Source organism: Protopterus annectens, chromosome 4.part1 (genome assembly GCF_019279795.1).
Source record: "Protopterus annectens isolate FY-2018-M chromosome 4.part1, PAN1.0, whole genome shotgun sequence".
NCBI classification, from domain to species: Eukaryota; Metazoa; Chordata; order Ceratodontiformes; family Protopteridae; genus Protopterus; species Protopterus annectens.
The window spans coordinates 688628410-688643801 of record NC_056734.1 but is presented as its reverse complement, the minus strand read 5'-3'; the positions used below and the strand labels follow the sequence as shown (position 1 = coordinate 688643801).

At 44.7% G+C, this 15392-nt stretch overlaps 1 protein-coding gene across 2 annotated transcripts in view; it reads right to left on the bottom strand.

Annotated features, from left to right (window-relative positions):
- The window catches only part of LOC122801015 (NACHT, LRR and PYD domains-containing protein 1a-like), a 1015111-nt gene that overhangs the window by 420792 nt on the left and 578927 nt on the right, over positions 1–15392 (bottom strand). For both annotated transcript variants that reach the window (XM_044070467.1, XM_044070468.1), the window contains one exon: positions 13105–13322. In XM_044070467.1, coding sequence (XP_043926402.1) covers positions 13105–13322 — 218 coding nt within the window. The remainder of the gene's footprint in view (positions 1–13104; positions 13323–15392) is intronic.

Below are 15392 nucleotides of genomic sequence, written 5' to 3'. Positions count from 1 at the left end.
CATATTCGTTTAACTTGCTGAGGTCCAGAATAGGCCTTCGGTCCCTTGTCTTTTTTGGCACTAAAAAGAAGCGGGAGTAGGTCCCGAATCCCCTCTGTTCGGTTGGGATCTCCTGAATGAATCTTTTTTGCAACACCTGTTGAATTTCCTGCGTTGCCTGTTCCCATTTATTGGGTGGCACGTCGGGAAGGCTTTTGGATTTCAGAGGTGCAAGAGAAAAGGGAATATAATAATCTCTGAATATTACTCTAAGCACCCAATGGTTTTGAGTTAATTGGGTCCAGGCTTCGGGGCACAAAGCTAATTGTCCCCCAACTGCCTCCAGAGATAGACAGTCGGGTAGCTCATCAGGAGCACTGGTAAAGTTTATCGGGAGGAGGTTCCCTAAAGCCTTGGTTCTGCGGACCCCCTCTGACTCTGGGATGGCATATACCATCAAACTCTCCCCCTCTGCCTCTAGAGGAAGGTTCTCAGTGTGGATCCCGGAAAGACCCTTGGGACTTGCAGAACCACATTTTCTTACCCCATGCTGGTTCCTGGAGAAGGACCTCTGGGGTGTAGAAAACTTGATTCCAACAGCAGAAAGGGTCTTTCCGTCCTTCTTGCTGTGGGTAAGAGTGTCTCTAACCAATGGCCCAAAAAGAGAGGAGCCATGTTAAGGGGCACTGACAAATGATGCCCTGAAGGGCAAATAACACAGCCTCATCCAGGCATGTCTCTTTAGAGAAAGACCTGAACCCGCTGCTTGCAAGGTGCCCTCTGCGGTGTTGGAGATTAACCTTATCAAAGAGCTGGCGATGGATGAAAGAGTGGTCAGCTTGGAAGAAACTTTCTTAAATTCCTCCGCAGGCATAGACTCTGACAGAGAAGCTGACAGTTCTTTGATCAGGTCCCTCTGAAGCCGGGTGAAGTGAGCCAGATAGTTTAATGACCTCAGCATGAAGGTTACCAAGGAGTAAACGTGCTTCCTAATTCTATCCAATGCTCTAGACTTAGAAGTTATGTACCTACCATAACGTTCCATGTTAGTTGTCTTCTCTCGCCTTCTTTCTTGCTGGATGGGTTCGGAGCCGATCCTCGGCTCCGACTCGGCACTTGCTTTAGCTCGAGAACTCCTTTTACCAGCTCGAGGCAACCCTATATCCCATGATGCAAGGCGGAACTACCTCAGATCTCGTTTGGCAGCTAACTGACCCTGCTAAAGACTATCCTAACATAATTAGGAACCATGGTTCCTAAAAGAAGTCCTCATAACAATGCTCCAGAGGAAGCAATCTAATAGGAACTCTCCAAGATCTGTCCAGGCCAGGGGAAGGAGGGAGGGCTTAAGAAAGAAGAGAGAAGACAACTAACATGGAACGTTATGGTAGGTACATAACTTCTAAATGTTAAGTTGTCAATCTCACCTTCATTCTTGCTGGATGGGACCGTCCTAGCACCTGTATCCCGGGTGGCTCAATGGAACAGACTCTTGAGAACTGTGGAACCAAAACTGGCCCTATCTCTGGAGGCCAAATCCAACTTGTAATGAGACACAAAGGTATGAGGCGTGGCCCAAGTAGCTGCTGCACAAATAGTGTCAATGGGAAGTCTATCCTGAAAGGCTACAGAAGTGGACAGACTCCTGGTCGAATGTGCTTTTGGCTTAGAAGATAGTTGTTTGCCCCTTAGAGAGTACACATAGGAAATGGTGGAAGTCAACCATCTAGATAAGGTCACTTTAGAAACTGGAAGACCTAACCTGTTTTCTGCATAGGAGACAAACAACTGGTCTGATTTTCTAATTTGTTTAGTCCTATGCAAGTAATACCTGAGCTGACGATGAACATCCAAAAAATGCAGCTTCTGTTCAGCTCTGTCAGAATAGTTAGGAAAGAAAACTGGTAGATCAATAGATTGGTTAATATTGGTTTGAGATACAACCTTGGGAAGAAAGGAAGGGTTAGTTCTGAGCGAAACCCTCTCCTTATGAAAAACCAGATAAGGTGAACGAATACAGAGGGCCTGAATCTCAGAAACTCTTCTTGCAGAAGTAACAGCCAGTAAAAATATAGTTTTCCACGTCAATAACTTTAAAGAACATGTAGCAGACGGTTCGAAAGGAGGTAGAATTAGGGATGCCAACATTAAGTTTAGATCCCATTGCGGAGGAGGATGTTTCACAGGCGGTTTTAGGAGAAAAACTCCTCTTAAAAGGCTTTGCATAACCTATGAGACATGATGTTATTGTCATGCAAGCCAACATGATACTTGGAAATAGCAGCCAGTTGTACTTTGACTGTAGATGACGAAGATCCCGAATGAAAAACCTCCGCCAGGAAATCCAAAACAGAATGTACAGGAGCAGTAAAAGGATCAATATTTCTGGCGTTTGCCCAAATAGAAAAGCCGCCACTTGCTAGCATAAACAGTTCTAGTGGACGACTTTAAAGAAGATACTAAAATGTCTCTGACAGAGTCAGAAATCATTGGTAGCCTGGCTAGGGAAGTGGAGCAACCAAGCAGTGAGGTTGAGAGAATGAATGGCCCGGTGCTGCTGACCCGACTGGTGGATCAAAATATCCGAACTGGGACCAGATGCCAGGGCTGCACCAGAAGATGATGATGTAGAGACGGAAACCAAATTTGTCGAGGCCAATATGGAGCAATGAGGATCAATTTGGCTCTCAAAACGGTGGCTTTCTGAATGACTTGTGGAATCAATGGAAAGGGAGGAAAAGCATAAAGAAGTCCCGAGGCCAATCCTGGGTTAGAGAGTCTCTCAAGGGTTGGCCTGGAAGAGGAAATAGTGTGAAGTAATCTGGGCACTTGCTGTTTTGAGGGTAGCGAAAAGATCGCAACAAGGGTGCCCCACTTAAGAAAATTCTGATCCACTACAGATGGTTGGAGAGACCACTCGTGTGGCATAGGAATAGATCGGCTTAGCCTGTCCGCCAATAGGTTGGACCTGCCGGGATATGCGTTGCTATCAGAAACCGCTGAGAAGAGATCGCCCATTGCCAAAGTCTGAGAGCTTCTCGACATAAGGGATAGGACCTGGTTCCGCCCTGTTTGTTGATGTACCAGACCACGGACATGTTGTCCGTCTGTACTGCAATAGTCCCTGTGGGAAGAAAGTCGTCGAGGGCTTGCAACGTTAAAAGCACTGCTCTCATCTCCAGGACATTTATGTGCAGGTGGTATTCTATGGGTTGCCACGTCCCGTGGACCATCCTGCCCTGATAATGCCCCCCCCACCCGATCCGTGGTGACTGTGGCAACTGGAGGAGGGGGAACAAAGGGTCGGCCCTGATGAAGAAGAGGGGAAGATATCCACCATCGTAGATGAGCCCTGCACGACTGTGTTACCAAGATTTCGTGTCTCATGGGCAGATCGTGGTACGACCACTGCGTGAATAACATCCACTGCAGGAGACGCATGTGGAAGCGAGCCAGTGGAAGAAGAACAATGGCCGCAGCCATTAGGCCTAGAACTTTCAAGACAAACCTGGCTTTGATCTTGTTGCTTTGTAACAGAAGCTGAACAAATTTCTGGATGTCCAGAATCCTTTGATCTGTTAGCCTGGCTAACATTTTGTCGGTATTTAACTCTGCGCCTATAAAGGTGATAGATTGGCAAGGCAGCAGAGAGGATTTTGAAATTTACGAAATTCCTAGTCTCTTGCAAAGCTGTAGGGTGTAGTCTCTGGACCGAAGAAGCTGATGCTTGGAGGTGGCGGAGAGGAGCCAGTCGTCCAAATAAGGAAACACCTGGAATCCTCGGCGTCTCAGGTGAGCTGTGACCACTGCCATGCATTTGGTGAACACTCTGGGGGCTGAAGTGAGGCCAAAGGGCAGTGCTCTGAATTGGTAATGACTGGCTCCCAGCCGAAAGCGGAGAAACCTTCTGGAGCGTCTGTGAATCTTTATGTGATAGTACGCATCTTGAAGGTCTATAGAGCACATCCAGTTGTCCTTGCCCAGAAAGGGCAGAATGGATTGTAGCGTGACCATCCGGAATCTTGCCTTTTTGACAGACTTGTTTAGTCTGCTTAGGTCTAGTATTGGTCTCCAATCTCCCGTCCTTTTGGGGACCAAAAGAATCTTGAGTAGAAGCGGATCCTACTTGGTCTGGCGGCACTGTTTGGATGGCTCTTTTTTCCAGGAGTTTTGAAACTTCCTGTCTTGCCAAATCCCTTTGACCGGGTGAGATGTCTGGAAGGGATTGTAGAGGTACAGGAAACCTTTCGAAGGGGATTTTGTAACCCTCGGATATGATCGACTGTACCCACTTCTCTTGTGATAGGGATTGCCAGGCTACTGGGTACAGCGAAATTCTTCCCCCGACTGCCTCCAATGGTGGACAGTCGGGCAACACCTCAGGGATGCTGAAAGGGCTTCTCAGGAAGAGGCTCCCTGTTGCCCTGGTTCTGAGGACCCCCCCTGCCTCTAGGGCGGCGTCTATTATTGTTACCCCCTCTGCCTCTGGGGGTAAACTGACCACGTGTGTCCGGTGTAGCTCCTTGGGCTTTACGGAACCACATCTTCCCCCCCTTCTGACTCTTGGGATATGGTCTAGAAGGAGTGGAAAACTGGACTCCAACGGCAGAAAGAGTTTACCGTCTTGCTCACATCTGGTCAAAGTATCCTTCACCTGAGGTCCGAACAAAGCCGATAAAGGGGGTGTTGGTGAAGGACGCCTTAAAGGGGTCCGCAAAATTACACAGCCGCATCCAGGCTTGGCGTCTAAGAGCAACACCTGTGCCTGCGGCCCTGCTCGCTCCATCGGCCGCATAAGATATGAGCCGCATGGAGGAGTTAGATATGGAATTCAGGATAGCAAGCTGTGAGGCAATCTTTTCCTGAGCCCCAGCAGCAGAAGGATCCTGGACTACTTCTCCCAGTTCCTTGAGAATATCTCGTTGAAGCCTGGTGAAGTGACAAAGGTAATTCAGCGAACGCATAGCAAAGGTCGCTGAAGAAAACATCCGCTTTCCATACCTGTCCATGGTCCTAGAATCCTTATTAGGAGGATGGACAGGTACTGAAGGATCCGCCAGTTCCTTCTTAGTGGCCGCTACCACCATAGCATCCACAGAGACACCTTTGGACAGGAACTGTTTATCCGAAGGGGCGTGATGAACTTGGATGGTCTCCTGGGGACAGTTTCCACAAAGTCTGGACCCGCGCCCGCCTTCCGAGCCACTACCTGCATGAGTGGGTCGAAAGGCGGAGACACCCAGGAGGTGGAGGGTCAGGATCCAAAAGCCTCCAGGTATACCGACTCATCCTCGGAGGGGTCAATGGAGGGCCAATTCCCCTCCTGTTTGAGGAGCCCAAGGATGTCTGAAAATGAGACATCCTCAGAGGGGGACCGTGGGGAACCCTCCGACTCATCTAAGTCGGTATCAGATGTAGTAGACTCAGGGGAGTCTGTGTGTTTCCTCTTACGTCCTCTTCCGAGGGGTTCCCCTGCAGGGTCAGGAGAAACCTCGGAAGAGGAGGAAATTCCCAGTGGGGAAACCTGGGGCGATGGATCCCTGGGCCTGAGAGCAAGAGGCTGGCAAGAGGCATCTGCAGGCACTGATGAGGGAGGAACTAGAGGGATAGACCGCTGACCAGGCTCAGAGGCCAGGACACTCCTCATCACCTCAAAGGCTCCTCTCCCGGAGACCTGAACACACCGCTCGAAGAAACAGGAATGGTCGGCTCCAAGGAGAGAGAAGGCTCGAGGCCGATGTCGGCGCCGAGCTTACCAAAGCCGAAGCCCGAGAGGGAGAGCGGGTCGGACAAGGGTCCGATGCCACTAGCCCCTCGGAGCCGACAGTGGAAACCCGGCGACCGGATCCCTCCAAGGAAGGTCTCAAGGAGGAGATCGGAGCCGAAGACAACGGAGCCGGAGGATGTATCGGCTCCGGCATCAAACAGTCGCTGTCCCAAGAAGCTCCGGCTCCGAACTCTGGTGTGGAGTCGGAGGAGGAATCTCAAGAATGGGGCTATAGCCAAGTCTGTTGAGACGGGCTATGGAGCATTTGGGCCAGTGCCTGAGACTTCAACAGCCTGCTTACCACCCTCTCCAAATCGTGGTCAGACAGCCTGGAAGATCTCAAAGATCGGCTCGATGGCTCCGCTCCGACAAAAGAGGAGACCCGGGCCGAGTGAATACTTAGTATCGAAGGGGACCGGGATCTCTTACGGGTCGAAGCCGAAGTCCCTTGAACCCCAGATGGAGCCGAGGATATCTCGGCTCCGATGCTGGATAAAGTGTCGGCTCCAGCCGGAGCCGACAAGGCCACAGTAGTCAGGGTATCGGAGCCGGTCGGCACCGAACCCACTACTCTAACAGAAGAAGTATCGACTCCAGCGGAGCGATGTCGGCTCCGACGGAGCCGGAGCCACCGGAGGAGGCTTGGACACTGTAGCCTGAACCTTCGGTGGCTTAAGAGGTTTTCCTGCCCCTGACTTAGGAGGAGAACCTTCAGGTTTAAGTAAACCTCGGAGGATTAATTTGTTCCTCCTTTCCTGCAGGACTCTCTGGCTAAAAGCATGACACAGCACAGGAGTCCTGCAGGTGCAAAGGCCCCAGGCAATACACACAAGAAGTGTGACCGTCTGTCAGGGACATTTTCTGACAGCACTGGTCACACTTCTTGAAGCCTGAGACCTTGCCTTCTCTAGACATCCTAAAAGGATAGACACAAACAGTCCCCACAAACACACAACTTAATCCCTACACAGACACACAGGAAGGGAATAACTTGGGGAACTAGGCCTGACTAAAACTTTAAACTGAAAACTATTATAAAAGTTTAAAAGGAAGGGAATAGGGTGGGCTGTAACTAAGTACAGGCTAAACTAACACTAAAGGGAAAAAATAAACCCCTAACTGAACTTTTTCTTCTTTAACAAGAAAAAACTTACCTCAGCTGGCAAAGGAGACCTCTTTAAGCTAAGCGCAAAGCGAGATCTGGGGTAGTTCCGCCTTGCATCATGGGATATAGGGTTGCCTCGAGCTGGTAAAAGGAGTTCTCGAGCTAAAGCAAGTGCCAAGTCGGAGCCGAGGATCGGCTCCGAACCCATCCAGCAAGAATGAAGGCGAGATTGACAACTTAACATTCCTTGTTTGGTGGATTTCTACTACCAGCTCTTTCTTGGTGACCACTGCCAGCATGATAACATCGACTACAGGACTCTTATTGCAGTGATTTCTGTCTGCAGGGGACACTAGAAACCTATTGGGCCACTTGGGAATGGGCTCGATGGTGTCTGGTTTTTCCATGTATGGTGAGCTACTAATCTACCAGCATCTGCTGGGGGGTCACCCAGGATGCAGATGGGCCTGTCCTGAACTCCTCCAAGAGAACTAACTCCTCAGAGGAAGGAGGTTGGGCAGACCACCCACCTTACTGCTTCAGGATCTCTAAAATGTCTCTGAGGGAGATGTTTTCAGGTGGGGATCAGGGGGATCCCTCCCCTTCATCGAAGTCAGTATTCCCGGTTAAAGACTCCAAGGGGAAGTCCACGTACCTCCTCCTGCACGTCTTCTTCTGAGGGACTTCCTCAGCTGCGCATTCTGGGGAAGTACAGAAGAAGGGGATCCCTCATGAGTAGGGAAATCCTGGAGGCCGCTTGGGATAGGAAGACTCGTGACAGGACAAGAGAGAGAAAGGCTTGGATCCAGTGGAAGTACAGGGGCAGATTGAGGAACTTGTGCAGCTGAAACTCCAACCCGGGAGAAAACCCTCTTCACTATCTGGAAGGCTGAAGGACCAAGAGAAGTCCTTTCCACTTCCCCACAGAGCTGAAACTACAGAGGAAAAATGGGCAGGACTCACCCCATACCCAAGACTCTCAGACGTAATCAGACCTGAGCTATCAAGTGCTGAAGCACCTACAAGAAGGGACAGCTAAAAAAAAGACAAGTGTGGAACCCAGTTCCCAGGACCCGACACTGACGCCATGGCTCTAAGACTCGCTCTGCTCTGAAAGGGCAGGCACAGGGCTCATCAAGGGCATCTTTGGTGTCGGGGAAGGGAGTTTCCTCTGCCCCGAGTCCGACACGCACAGTAATCCTGAATTCCATGGCTCCAAAGCTGTGGGACAGATCAGAGAAGGAGTCCTGATGGGTTGACCTGGGTAGCTCACAGAACCGAGAGTGGAACGGAGCCGAGGCTACCCCCATCTGGATCGAGGCCTTAAGAGACCTCCTCATCATCCTGTCCAGTCTACCTTGGACCAGCTTCATGAGGACCTGGAAGAAGCTGACAAGGGGAGCTGGGAGTGCTTTGAATTTGATGACAGGGTCAAGTACTTCATCGAGATCCTAAGTTCCAAGGGTTTAGGATCCAAAGTTGAAGCCGACGAAAGCATCGGGGAAATGGTAATAATCTCCCCCAGATCTGATGAGACAGTAGGATCCAGTCGAGGAGCTAATTTCTGCAGATCCAAAGCAGTCAAATCTGCAGATTCCTTGGGCTTCTTATGCTTGAGAGAGTCCTTCGGGGAGGCAGGGAGTGACCTCTTTTTAGACTCCTTAGAAGCAGAAGTAGAGGAGGATGAAGCCAAAGAAGGAGTCTGAGCCTCAGCTGAGTAAGGAAGAAGGCCCCTGAGAATACGTTTCTCCATCTGTCAGCTAGAGCCTGAGGATTAAAGGCAGCACAGTCAGAATATTAAGCTTTTAAACGATAGGTGCCCAGGCAGTACACGGACTCCTTGTGGGCATCATGATTGGGGATTTTATGATCACAAGAAGTGCAGCGTTTGAAGCCGGGAACCAGATTGTCAGCTGCAATGTACAACAGCCCATTGAAACCAACTCACAGAAACAGGCAAGTTTGAATTGTACAGAGACTACCGAATTCAAATGGAATGTTAAAGGTAAGTTTTAAACTATAACTACAACTAGATAATAGCAACTTTAACAACAAATTTAACAACTATTCAACTAATCTAGTCTACATTTTTTTTTTACAGGAAAATGAAGAAGAATGCCCACATGTGCACTAGCACACGCGCACACACACACACACACACACACACACACACACACACACACACACACACACACACACTACTAAAGAAGAGGTAGGAAGAAATACAGAAAAACACTTACAATTTTTTAAGTGAAAACTATCAAAACTGCTAACCATGCCTGAGAGTGCGAAATCCGTGTCTGACTCAGTGAAGTGGTAAATGACATCTGAGGTAGTTGGGTGGATGAAGGGCATTGTGGGTATTAGGGAGGACCTTGAGAGTCAGATTCAAGTCTGTGAAATGTGGCCGAGCCGGATCCGAGGGTTGGATCCAAGACCCTATCATGAGGAGAAATGGAGGAGACAACATCAGATCAAAAAATTATTCCCTATCTTTCACTTCTGTCCTCCCCATTATTATTTAACTTTGAACAAAACACAGCCAACAACTAACAAACTGAATAAGAACTGGCAGCACAATAGCAATCCAACGGTATACCAATGCAGATGAAATAGCATCCAATTGAAATAAGGAATCCAAGTTTATTGAATAAATAGGTAAGCGCTTTCGGCTGTGACACCAGCCTTCTTCAGACAACCAATACATTAAAAGAAACTTCTTATATAGTAATCTATGTTCGCTCATTGCAATCAATTATCCAATTATTCAATGGATAACAGTTTCATTGAATTAAAAATAAAATTATTATTAGAGAATTATAAATATATATATTTAAATACATTTAAATATATGTATCATAATAAATATATATATTATACCTATATAAAACCATGTTAAAACAATATTAATATAAAACAAATACTATACATAATTTCCATTGCATAATACTCTATCTATTATAGACCTTAAGTTTTAAAATACTTGCAACAGAAATTGAGTCATTTAGACCCAGAAATTGTGAGACATTTAAAAGAACCTGCCACCAATATTCTTTGGATTCTAGAATCACTTTCCAAGGACCTTTTCTTGGAGATGGTCGTACTTGTTCCAATACTATAAACTTAAATTTATGTGTAGGATTTTGTGCCAAATGTCTATATAATGCATTGGTATGTGATTCTTTATTAATTTCATAAATATGCTCATAAATATGCTGTTTTAGTTTTCGTTCTGTTTTGCCTATATAAAAGGCTGAACAGTATGAGCATACTGCCGCCTAGACAACACCCATTGTGTTGCAATTGCATTTACCTGTAACATTAATCTCTGTACCCATAATTGACAAGTGATCCACTTCTAATATATAAGCACAATATGTGCACATGTTACATTTTCTCATGGTTCCTTGAGTTTTCTCTACTACACTGGAACATGCATTACACCAGTCTTTTAAATTACGGTCCCTCTTATAAGTAATTGAGCGTTGTGCACCTAGAACTTTAACTAGTTCGGTGTCTCCCATGATGAAAGTCCAATTTTTCCTCATAAGATTTATAATGTCTACAGAGTCCTTGGTGTATGTTGTTATAAAACCTATATTGCCATACCTATTTGTGTTGGGCTGTGTGTTTAATCGTTCCATATTCAGGGATATTTCCCCTTCTTGTGGATATGAAACAATTGTACTAGTGTTTGCCAATAAGGGCTGATAAAACCCTGTGTTTCTCTTATGTACTACTTCAAAGAGAATACTATCCACAAATTGTTTGGGATAATTCCTGTTTAAAAACATATCACCAATGTATCGACATTCTTCTATAAAATCATCTGCATCCGTTACCATTCGTGCTGCGCGGACCATTTGTCCCTTGATGACTGCTTTCTTGACATGTTTTGGATGATTACTAGTGAAATGCAAAAACTTATTGGAATAGGGTTTCTTCCTATATATGTTAGCCTTTAAATAACCTTGTGCTGAAATTTTTGTCAACAAAACCTCCAAATATGAAATACTGTTTCTTCCAACTTCATAGGTAAACTTTAAAAAATCAGTTGAATTATTAATGCATTGCATAAACTCATCTATGATTTCTATGGGACCATTCCAAATAAAAAAGAGATCATCCAAGAAACGGCAATACATGTTTACATATTCCATAAAATGCAACTGAAACAAATAATTATGTTTCCACATGGCCATAACTACATTGGCATACAATGTGCCTACTGGGGAGCCCATTGCTACCCCTTTTATTTGCTTAAAATAGTGACCATCATGGTATAGATAATTATTAGATAAAACCAATAGCAACAAATGTGATAAAGTTTTGATGTCATCCTGAGGGATGACCCTTATTTCTGTGAAAAAAATTGGTGAACCATTCCAGCCCTACATCCTGAGGTATACATGTAAAAAGGTCTTTTACATCCACAGTAATAAATATAATATTTTCAGCGTTTGATATGTGTGTCATATTGACCTTTGTAAGAAAATCCCAGGAATCACGACATATGTGTTGTAAATCAAACACTTTTTCTTTCAATTGCATATCTACATATTTAGCCATAAAATATGTTTTTGAGCCTCCAGCATCCACAATTGGACGTAAAGGTGGCTTCTGTAAGTCCTTGTGAATTTTGGGTGCTCCAAAAATGATTAGTATTCTGGGATTTTGTATATGCATATATGCATGGGCCTCTTTTGTTATTTGCCCCTGCATCAGCATGTATTCTAAATAATAGTCAATTCTAGCGTTGGAAATGCATCTTCATACAGTATTTGTAGTATAAGCTGGTTGTAATCCATTGCATTCATTATCACCAGTCCACCTCCCTTATCTGGTTGCATAATACGTAAGTCACCTCTTGCCTTCAACTCATTTAACATTTCTTGTTGCTGTTTAGTAATACTACTTATAGGATATTGGGTTTTCTGTTGTTGAAGTTGATTCCTAAAATCAAGTTCACACAATTCTTCAAACAATTTTATCTTAGGATGTAGGGGAGGATTAAAACTGCTAGGAATATGCATTGGGTTGTTTTGTACAGTTGAAGCATGTTAGAATATAACAGCTAGGTTCAACTTCCTAGTAAACAGCTTCAGTTCTGTTATTCTGTGACTCTTTCTCGCCTCTTAGGTATGAATGTAAAACCTTTGCTGAAAATATTGGCATGTTGAGTGTTTAAAACTACCTGACTATAATTGTAAATTTTATAGTCCCCTGTAGTCCCCTTTCATCATGGGAGACACCAACTAGTTAAAGTTCTAGGTGCACAACCCTCAATTACTTATAAGAGGGACCATAATTTAAAAGACTGGTGTAATGCATGTTCCAATGTAGTAGAGAAAACTCAAGGAACCATAAGAAAATGTAACATGTGCACATATTGTGCTTATATATTGCTTCAATTATTTATATATTTTACATATATGCTTCAATTATTTAACTTTGTCCAGAATTTTTGCTCTAAGAGGTTGAAAGATATTGTTAAAAGTTTCTGCATAACTAACTATTCTACAAAACTCTAGAAAATGAACTGCAAGCCAACAGTTGTAGAAGATGCAAATTAACAGACTCAACGCTACCACATTCTTAATGTAAAAATATGAAACATAAAATAATGTGCCTTAAAATATATTTAAAAGTACTCATTTAAAAGTTAAGTCTCCTTTATTATATGTGTTTTCCTGGTTCCTTCCTAGGTCTATTTAACACTCCTTACACTAATCACCTTTCACTGCAGCCAAACGTCAAGTGGTGTGGTATGCCTTTACCTTTTCCTCTCTAGCACCAGTGGGTTGCAGGGCGAAAATGTCAGTAAATGTTACAACTATCAGCTCCATTTGTGGATCTCACACAAAGGAGATGGTACCAGTAGTAGTCTTGGATGGTAATCAAATGACTAGTGGTACTAGTGGCAGGCTCCCTGTGGGAACTTATTAACAATATACAAATCTGGAAGACTTCTGAAAGACATCAGTTATTAGAAGGAACTTCAGACTCTAAGAAAAAATATGCCCCTATCAGCTGGCACAGGGATGTCCAGGTGAAGCCCAAGAGGAGCACATAGCCACAAATGGAAAAGCCAAGTAACTAAACAAACAGCAATACAGACAGCAAAGAACATAAATATTTAAGTGTTCCAGTTACTGAGGAGGGCCCCTCAAAGTAAGATCACTAAATTTACTTAAATCACTAACACCAATCTAACTGACAAGCATCAATATAACGTCAGTACGTGACTCCTTACCTCCAAGGCAGAGTGAATGGGGAAAATGAACTGATTTGAGTTTGGATACATCACTGCTCACGTTAAATATTGGACCTCCAAGAATCCAAGGTGGCTTAATAAATTCACCATATTTACTCCATGACAAAATGGAATATTTAATCTCCACCTTTCCAGAGACTTCAAAAATTAGCCCTGTAGCCAAGCAGTGGTAACTTCCTTCCTCATCTACCATCAACCTGTAAAGGGGAAGAGAAACGTTACTTTAATTTTCTTTCTTAACTTATTTTTTGACTGACTAGATAAAACTGCAGTAAAAAAGAATGTGAAACATTACAATAATAAGTTTCAGATTTCAAGAATGCAAGACAGAAGGTGACACAGCAATGTAGTTAACACAAAACATAAAACAAAGTAAGGACTGTATTATGTAGCTACTTCAATATTGTGCAACCATAAATATTCACCTCCCGGTGTGGTTCAGCCTTGATGCAAGGACATGCATACCAAGAGTATCACTTAGAGAATGTGTAACATGCCACCTGATATTACAATCCAACACAGTACAGACTGCACTAAAAGAAAAACACCCCTTAAAACTACTGCTGTGGGTTTTACCCTCAGCACTTCCTAATGCAAAGATTGCCCTCTTTCATCCTCAAACTAATACACAGCTTACTCTGTAGCATTCTATAAAAGGAAGAGAATAGTTGTGCAAGAACTTACCATAACCTTAGATGTCCTTCTCTTCCATGTTGCAGTAATCATAACTGTAGGGAGGTTGCTGCCTGCAGCATCGGACATCTGGCCAGTATACCAAAGTCTTAGAAGCAGGGGTGCGTGCTAAGTTGCTTGTCAGGGCCACAAACCGACATCAGCTATAAAAGTGACGTCTGCTTGTACTCCCCCTTCAGAAATGACTGCTGTATACAGTATCTGGGAAGCAAAGAAAAGGAAGCTTTTCAGACTCACATATGCCACCAGGCCAAAGGAACCTAATAAATGTATGTGCCTGTTGCAGTGCCCTGTTTGGATGGAGAGAAGATAGGGAAAGTCACTCCAGATGGAAAAACAGAGTAAGAGGGGGTTGGAGGGGGGATTGAATACTGCAACATGGAAGAGAAGGACATCTAATGTTATGGTAAGTTCTTACACAACTATTCTATGTCCTTCTAGTCTCATGTTGAAGTACTCATAACTGTAGGGAGAGTGCCCAAGCTTTAGGTATGAACCTAGAAGGTAGGTTGAGGGGTCTGGTCTATGACACCCTGCAAAATTGACCTACCAAACTCAGCTCTAATGACCAAGTCTAGCTTGTAGTGCTTGGTAAAGGTATGGACTGAGAACCAGGTGGCCGCTTCCAGTATGGAAGTGTAGTCCACCCCCCTGTAAAAGGCTGCTGAAGAGGCAGCTGCCCTAGTAGAATGCGCTCTCACATTGGCAATTAAATCCTTTCCATGAAAGGAATAACTGGCAGAGATAACTTTAGAAATCCATAATGATATAGTCTGTTTAGAGACTGTCTTCCCCAAGGCCCTTGGGTGAAAGGAGACAAACAGCTGGCTAGACTTTCTAATAGATTTGGTCTTGTCCAGATAATACCTAAGTTGTCTATGAACATCCAAGGAATGTAGGGTTCATTCAGAGGAATTTTGAGGTTGAGGGTAAAAAACAGGGAGGTTAATGGCTTGATTCAAGGACAGTTCATTAATCACTTTAGGCATGAAGGAAGGGTTAGTCTTGAAGGAGACCCTGTCCTTATGGAAGATGAGGTAAGGGGCTTAGCCATCAGGGCTTGAATTTCTGAGATCATCCTGGTGGATGTGAGGGCTACCAGTAGTACTGTTTTCCAAGTACATAGCTTCAGTGATGCTGAGTGAGCTGGTTCAAAAGGAGGTAGTGTGAGTTTTTCAAGGACAGAATTAAGGTCTCAAGATGGCGGTATTGGTTTTTGAGGGGGTCTGATATGGAGGACCCCTCTTAAGAATAGTTTTACCTCTAATCTGGATGCCAAGGGAGGTACCAAAGTGAGACAGGTGGAAATGGCTGACAAGTGTACCTTAACAGAAGAGTAAGCCAGTCCTGAATGCAGAAGCTCACACCATAAACTAATCTCACTGGAGATCCACATCCCGCCCCCACCCCCAACAAAAAAGACCACAGTGAAGAACTTCTCAAAAGCCAACTTCACACTTCTTAGGACTGGTGTGGTATCCTTCAAGGCCCCTGAGCCATTGGAAACCACAACCCATGCTGCTGAATCCCTTACAAATGCTTTCTACGAGCACCTCCAGGATTGCATGGATCAA